This window comes from Zosterops lateralis (genome assembly GCF_965231275.1).
Source record: "Zosterops lateralis genome assembly, chromosome: 15".
NCBI classification, from domain to species: domain Eukaryota; kingdom Metazoa; phylum Chordata; class Aves; order Passeriformes; family Zosteropidae; genus Zosterops; species Zosterops lateralis.
The window spans coordinates 14,683,617-14,691,404 of record NC_139775.1 but is presented as its reverse complement, the minus strand read 5'-3'; the positions used below and the strand labels follow the sequence as shown (position 1 = coordinate 14,691,404).

Genomic DNA, 7,788 nt, shown 5'->3' with positions numbered 1-7,788 from the left:
CCCCTGAGCTGCCCCAGGGGGGAGCTGAGCACAGGGACACCCCTGGGAGCACATTGATGAGTTATTAATGCCCGTGTTTGGGGCTCACAGGCTCGGTGCACCTGCAGTTTCTGCTGGAGCACCGGGATGACCCTGCTAACACACCCACGAGCTGCCCCAGTGGGTGGAATTACAACCCCGGGGTATAATTACCAGCAAACTTGATGAGCAAGAACATCCCTGGCCCCAGTGACCCTGCCCAGGCCACGGAGATGTGACATCTCAGGATCAGCCTGGCTGGGGCACAGTGTGTCCCCCAGCACACTCAGCACTGACGGCCAGAGCTCGGCAGGGAGGATGCCACTGTCCCTGTCCAGTCAGTCCAGTGCTGGGAAGGATGGAAACCTCCACTCAAATCCTCTCCTCATCACAGCCATTCCTAAAGGTGAGCAGGGCCAGAGGGGGCTCCTTTGTCAGTCCCCCAGGGGGAAGCACAGCTGCCCAAACCATTCCCTGCAAAATCCCCATGGCAATGCAATTCCCAGTTTCCAGACAGCTCAAGCAGCCAGGGGTCCTGTGTGGATGGGACTGGCAGGGGAACAAGGTGCCTGCAGGGCTGGAGGTGACAGGCTGATGCTGAGAGTGGCAGCTCTGCACCCCTGGAAGGATTCCTGCAGCTCCAGGCCGTGCTAAGGCTGGGCACAGAGCTCTGTCCTTCCCCTGGAGCTGGAGGGACAGGACCAAGCTCCTCTTCCTGGGGTGGCCACAGAGCCAGGACAGCCCTGACAGTGCCCAGGACACCTGGGCATGGTTGAAGAGTGAAATCCATGGAGCCTCCCAGAACGGGGATGGAGGTCAGAGATGAGGCTGCAGCTGGGCAGAAGGGCCAACACACGACACAAGTGCCTTCTCAGGAGAAAACACATCCTGTAACCCTGGAGGAGGAATACTGTGGCTGGAGCCAAATCCCAGGAGCCTGGGCAAAGGACACACCCAGATCCCAGGGGAAGCACTGCAAGGGCTGAGTCTCTCACCAAAGCCCTCAGCACCTTCCCAAGGTCACTGGGGCTGAGGAACTGGCAGGTCCCCAAGCCCCGTGGGCCTGGAGCACTGGGGCACCACAGAGCTGAGGACTGGAGCCACACAGGGCTCTGGAAGTAGGAGAAGTGGCTCTCCACCCTCCCTCAGGGCCCAGTTTGGACCACTAGGACCAGTCAGCTGGGCAGGGAACTGGTGCTCATGCAGCAGAGAGAGGCATCACTGCTCAGAGGGCATGATTTTTATTTGTGCCTGGAGGAAGGAGTCAAACCTGGCAAGTCTACAATCAAGTAGGAAATACAATTAAGTGTGAGAGCAACTTCATCCAGGGAATCCAGGGTGAACCTCAAAACTGCCAGCAGCAGCAGGAGGGTGCACACGAGCAGTGTGTGTCCCCACCAGGGACAGGGCTGGCTCCAGCAGTGCCATCCCTGCAGCCCCACTGTGGCTCCTGCAGCCCAGCAGGAGGGAAGGACTGGATTCCAGTCCCAGCCCTTCATTTACTCTCAGCTTGAGTGTCTGGAAGGAGACAGCGTGACACTGGTGTGACAGACAGATGGGTGTGGACAGACCCCTGGACACCAGCAGTGCTGCAGTGCAGAGCCAGACCTGGGGGATCTGCCCTCACACCACCTCTGCTCCCAGGAGAGGGGCATCCCTGGCAGCCTCCTGGGACCACTGCCCCTCCCAGGACCCCTTAGGGGACACAGCCACCTCCCCCTGCCAGGTTTTCCCCTGGCAGAACTGGACCCATCACACTGGGTGACTGGCTGAGCTGCTCCCCCTCCCACAAAGGAGCTGCTGCTGGGGGTCTGGGGCAGTTCTCAGGCTGAGATAGGGGAGAGGGGAGTAAGAGGAAAGGTATCCATGGGTGGCACTGCTTGGGGCTTGGGAAAGGCCACAAGAGCAGCTTGGAGAGAGCCACAAAGGGACAGTGACCACCTCACCCTCCCTGCTGTCTCTGCACCCACAGGCACAGCAGCTCAGAATGGCACAGGATGGGGGTAGGGACCCCCAGGGCTGTGTCCTCAGGCAGACACGGGACTGGCAGTGTCACCACTGCCACCAGTGGCTGAGGAGAGGCTGTGGCTGTCAGCACTGGCTGTGGGAGATGTCCCCCTGCGGTGTCCCAGGTCACATCTGTCCGTCGGTCAGTCCCAGGCTGTCCATCAGTGGGGTTGGTTTGCTCCTGCAGTCCACACACCTGCAAGAGAGGGTGGAGGTGGGGACAGAGCCCTGCTGGGCCTGCCCAGCTCAGGGAGGCTGCCCAGTGGGACACAGGCAGGCAGGAGAGGAAGGCAGGAGACCCCTTCCCCTGCCAGGCTGCAGGAATTCATGAAAGGAAGAGGCTCTTGGGATTCTTTGTGCTCAATCCTGCTGCTGGGGCACAGAAAATGGGCATCATGTTGCTTTGGGGGAATCTCAGAGGTGTATGGACGAGCATCCAAACGACACCATGTCAGAAGCCAGGCTCAAAGGGAAAATCCAGCAGGTTCTGCTTGTCCCAAGGACTGTCCATGAGGACACTGTACCCACTGCTATGGCAGCCATGCCCCAGGAGAATTATGGTTAAGATCATCATTTCAGTTGGAAAAGCCCTCTAAGACCATCACATCCAACTGTTTCCCCAGCCCTGCCAAGGCCACCACTAAAACGTGCCCCCAAGTGCCACATCCACATGGCTTTTAAATGCCCCCAGGGATGGTGACCCCACCACAGGCCTGGGGAGCTGTGCCAGGGCCTGAGCACCCCTTCCATGAAGAAATCTTCTCTAATACCCAACCTAAACCTCCTCTGGCACAACTTGAGGCCATTTCCCCTTGTCCTGTCCCTGTTCCCTGGGAGCAGAGCCCGACCCCCCCTGGCTGTCCCCTCCTGTCAGGGAGTTGTGCAGAGCCACAAGGTCCCCCCTGAGCCTCCTTTTCTCCAGGCTGAGCCCCTTTCCCAGCTCCCTCAGCTGCTCCTCACAGGATCTGTGCCCCAGGGAAAGGAGGGTTTCCCTGAGGAGCCCTGCTCCAATCCCACGAGGGGGAAATGCAGTCACCTAGAGTTTAGCAGAGGAGGAGGCAATACCCATCAAGGCAGAGAAGCTGTTGGGGGAGGTCAGCCAGCTCCCCCCGTCCACGACCAGGGTGGTGCCGGTGACGTAGGAGGAGAGGGGGCTGGCCAGGTACAGCGTGCTGTGCGCGATCTCCGTCTTGTTCCCCGCGCGCTGCAGCGGGATCAGCGAGAACTGGTCCGATTTCTCAGCCCATTTCCCACCTAAAAAGAGCAGGAGAGAGTCAGTTTGGACCATGGGATGAGTGCCCACCACCATGGCCAGCCAGGCACTGCAGCACGGCCCGTGGGGCTGGTTGAGTGCTGCAGGGAACTGGGATGAGATCCTGGCACAGCCCTGGGATAAAAATCCAGGAAAATTTAAAGGAAGGGAGCTCAAGCCCAGAAGGGATTTTGTACTGACACAGTGAGCTCAAGATAGGACCTCAGAGAGCTTTAGAACCATGGAATGGTTGGGGTTGGGAGGGATGTCTCCTTCTCCTCCCCTGCCATGGGCAGGGACACCTCCCACCATTCCAGGCTGCTCCAAGCCCCATCCAGCCTGGCCTTGGGCACTTCCAGGGATCCAGGGGCAGCCACAGCTGCTCTGGGCACCCTGTGCCAGGGCCTGCCCACCCTCCCAGGGAACAATTCCTGCCCAATCTCCCATCCAGCCCTGCCCTCTGGCAATGGGAAGCCATTCCCTGTGTCCTGTCCCTCCATCCCTTGTCCCCAGTCCCTCTCCAGCTTTCCTGGAGCCCGTTTAGGTCCTGGAAGGGATTCAGGTCTCCGTGGCTCCAGAGCAGAAGGGCTCCAGCCCTTGGAGCATCTCCATGGCCTCTGGACCCACTCTAAGAGCTCCAGCTCTTTCCCATCCTCTGGGGCTGCACCACACTCTGCTGAGGGACTACAACAGCCAACCCCTCAGGCAGGGCTGAGTTTTGTGTGACCCCATTCCATCATGGCATCAGAGAGCCCAAACTGCTGCCCTGGGAGGTACCAGGGACATGTGAAAAGCTGTTCCCCCAGAGCTGTGCCAGCCAAACCACAGCACAGCCATGCCCTGTGTGGTGGCACTGGGGGTCTCTCCCAATCCCTGCCCAGAGAGGAGCAGCAGGGCAGTGCCAAGGCAGGGCAGGGGGCCCAGGCTGCCTCACCCAGGCGTCGGAAGCCCTCGGTGCCCGAGATGGGGCCGGGGGCCAGGCTGTTCACACGGATCCTGTTGGGGCCCCACTCCACTGCCAGGTGACGGGTCATGGCATCTGGGGAGGGATTGCAACAGCAGTGAGAAACGGGGAGCACAGCATTCCAGCAACTTCTTTTGAAGGGGAAGAAAAAGCCACAGAAGAGTCAGGCTGAGAGCAAAGAGCCCTGCAGGGTTGAAGAGCCTCACCCCAAACCCAGGCATGCAGTAACCACACCGATTCACTCTTGTCCCTCCCCAACACATCTTCCCATCCTGGTATTTGGGAAGAACTGGCTTCTTCCCTGGCCCCCCGTGGCTCAGAGCCCCAGCAGGGTGTGTTGAGGTACCTATGGCAGCCTTGGCAGCCCCAGCGTGCACCTGCAGGGCCTGCCCTCGGTAGCTCAGGGTGGCCGTGATGTTAACGATGACCCCGCCATGGTCCTGGGGAAGGAAAGGAGATGTGGAGTCAGGCAGGGAGCAGCACAAAGGCTCACAGAGGGCTCTGAGGGACAGGAGAGCTGGGCTTGGAGGGACAGTCACCCACAGGCATTGCCAAGCCATCACTGGGGCAGCTCTACCCACTGAAGTTCAGAGGTGGGGCAACCAGCAGGAGAGGTGGGACAGGCAGGGTGGAAGGAAAAGCCAAGGGAAAGTGGCAGAGCTGGAAAAGCAGCAGGAGATCACAGCCTCTCCAGGTGGCAAAACATAGAAAGGTGCTGCAATAGCACTAAGCCTTAGGGCAAGGGACAGGAGGATCCCTGGAAGGGAACAGAGTGGATCTGTGGAGGGAGGCTCGGTGTCCCTGCACTTCCCTGATTCCCCCAGGAGCACACTGTGCTTTGACACTACCCCCTGCCTACCAGAGCATCTCCTGAGAGTCCCCTGGCTCTGTGTCTCTTACCCTGAAATATTTCTCAAAGACGACTTTGGAGGTGTTGAAGGTGCCCAAGGTGTCGATGTCCATCACTGTCTTGAAGGCGTTGAAGGACAGGGCACTGGCTGGGCACAGGAAATTCCCCGCAGCACCTGAAGCACAGGGACAGGCAGGACAGGGCTGGGAGAGGTGTCAGGGGACATCTGTGGCAGGGAGGGTGAGGGATAACGTCCCCATGCTGGAGAGCACATGGAGACAGCCCTGGTAAGGGACATACTGGTGGCTCTGGGTGCCCAACAGCACAAAGGGATCAGGGATGATCCACACCTTAACACACAGATCTCTGCCTCCTCTGTGCTCCCAGGGATGCCTGTGCAAGAAAACACCCTGCCCTCTCCATCCTCACCATTAATGAGGATGTCAATCCTCTTGAACTCCCTCAGTGCCTCATCCACGGCTGCTGCAATGGTCTGGGGCTGCCGGACATCCATGGACAGGGCCAGGCACTGCTGCCCCGTGGCTGCCACCAGCTTCTTGGAAGCCTGAAAGGACAAAAAAGAGACTTGAGAGATCCTGGCTGCACCCTGCTAGCCCTGGAAAGCTCCTGTATGTTGTATCCCCACAGCTGGCTAAGCCCAGTTACCTGCAGGGGCTGCCATGGACACAGCACATCCCAGGCAACACCTCTGCAGGACAAGTACAAAGTCTGGACCTCAGCAAGGCTTTTTTTTGGCATGAGCCCAGGCATAATTGCCCTTTAGATCCAAAAAGTCAGCGGGCAAAAGGGCAGAGGCAGAGCAGGCAGGTGTGAGGCTGTGAGCAGCTCTGGGTTTGTCACAAGCCACCCCTAGGGCTCATTAAGAGTAAGATTTTTCCCCAGAAAATTAAGAAATTAAGCACAGGGGGACACACAAGCTCAGCAGCAACTCCACACAACACACAGAGCTGCTCCAACTTCTGTTTTGGGCTCTGTGTGAGGTTTGCACAAGCAGCTGGAGTCCTGGACTGCAGATTCTGTGGCCTCAGAAGACTCTGGCCCCTGAGGATTAAAAACCTGCTGAGCTTTGCAGCTTCTTCTGGCCCGTGAGCATGAGGGAGTGGGAAATAACAGCCAACCAGAGGTGCAGCCTCCCCTCTGCCCCAAAACTCAGGATACAACACACCTCAGGTGCAACACACCTCAAACCACACAGCCCTGGGCTCTGGTCCTAATCCCTGCTGAGTAGGAGTGTGTTTCTGTCCAGCCTTGGGCTCTGCCTTGCTGACAAACCTCTCCCACAGCTCATTTCAGTCTCTTTCTCCCATAAAAAGCCATCATGATCATGGAACAGGTTCCACAAAGCAAGTTCCAGGTTAACTGGGCTGTGCTGGGGGTGAAGCCCCCCAAATCTTCACTGACCACCGAGTGCCCAGGGCTGGGAACCACTGGGAAATCATTCCTCCTATTGCACTATTCCCAGGGGGGAGAGAGCAGGAGGATTCCCGGGGCTCACCTCGGACACTCTCTGCAGGTTCCTGCTGGCGATGACGGTCCGGCAGCCGTGCCTGCAGGGAAGGGACGGGAGAGACGAGCCTGAGAGGGCTCCTCACCAGCACCTCGGGGGGTTCGGCTGCTCCTCGCAGGAACTGCTGCTGCTCCAAGCCCGTGGGAGGTGGATGGAAAGAGCCAAAGTCCTGCCAGTGCCCCCTGAGCCTCCCTGAGGGCTCTGCCGCCCTCGGCTCCACATCCCGGCTCCTCCTGGGCCTGGCACCGGGCGGGGAAAGGGATGGGACGGCGGGAAAGAGGAGAGAAGGGGAGTGAAGAGGAGGAAAGTGCGGAAAATAAAAGAAGAGAGGGAAAAGGAGGGAAGAGAAGAAGGGAGGGAAGGAGGGGGTCGCACCTCATGAAGATCTCGGCGATGCGGAAGCCGATGCCGGAGCCGCCGCCGGTGATGAAAGCCACCTGGCCCCTGTGGGACAGAGGGACAGGTCAGAGCTGGGCCCCAGGGAGGAGACCCCGGCAGGCCCCCGGAGCTCTGGGACTTACGCGAGCAGGTCGGGGCTGAGCAGGTGCCGGTACTGGGGCAGACACTCGTCCCCGTCCTGGTCCGGGGGCACCTGCGCGGCCATGGCGGCCTCGGCCATGGCGGGGGCCAGCGCCGCTCACTGCGCCTGCGCGGGCGCCGCCGCCGTCGCCGGGCAACGGGGGCGCTCCGGGCACAGCGACACCGAGTGGTCACAGCGGGAACTGCAGCGCGGGGCGACTGCGGGGTGTCCCAGTGATATCCCAGTGCTCCCATCACTCCCAGTGATATCCCAGTGTTATCCCAGTGATGTCCCAGCCCTCCCAGTGCTGTCCCAGTGCTCCCAGAGCTCCCAGTTCTGTCCCATTGCTCCCAGTTCTGTCCCATTGCTCCCAGTGCTGTCCCAGAGCTCCCAGTGCTGTCCCAGCGTTATCCCGGTACTCCCAGTGCTGTCCCAGTGCTCCCAGTGCTGTCCCAACGCTCCCAGTGCTCCCAATGCTATCCCAGAGCTCCCAGTGGTGTCCCAGTGTTCCCAGTGCTGTCCCAACGCTCCCAGAGCTCTGAGTGCTCTCCCAGTGCTCCCAGCGATATCCCCTGTGCAGTGTCCCAGTACCTCACAGTGGTGTCCCAGTGCTCTCCGTGGTGTCCCCGTGGTCCCCAAGTGCCACCCA

At 59.8% G+C, this 7,788-nt stretch overlaps 1 protein-coding gene across 3 annotated transcripts; it reads right to left on the bottom strand.

Annotated features, from left to right (window-relative positions):
- Positions 1-1,243: 1,243 nt before the first annotated feature.
- Positions 1,244-7,254, bottom strand: DECR2 (2,4-dienoyl-CoA reductase 2). 3 transcript variants are annotated; one of them, XM_083872266.1, is made up of 9 exons: positions 7,141-7,254; positions 6,995-7,063; positions 6,608-6,659; positions 5,521-5,656; positions 5,142-5,266; positions 4,588-4,681; positions 4,212-4,316; positions 3,062-3,279; positions 1,244-2,221 (listed from the first exon to the last, which is right to left on the bottom strand). In XM_083872266.1, exons 1-8 carry the CDS (start codon positions 7,236-7,238, stop codon positions 3,062-3,064), a joined length of 897 nt encoding a protein of 298 aa, XP_083728392.1. In that variant the 5' UTR covers positions 7,239-7,254; the 3' UTR covers positions 1,244-2,221. The 3 variants fall into 3 exon arrangements, with proteins under 3 accessions (XP_083728392.1, XP_083728391.1, XP_083728393.1); XM_083872265.1 differs by having other exon boundaries at positions 3,091-3,279; XM_083872267.1 differs by lacking the exons at positions 6,608-6,659; positions 6,995-7,063; positions 7,141-7,254 and adding an exon at positions 5,758-5,886 and having other exon boundaries at positions 3,091-3,279.
- Positions 7,255-7,788: the final 534 nt, after the last annotated feature.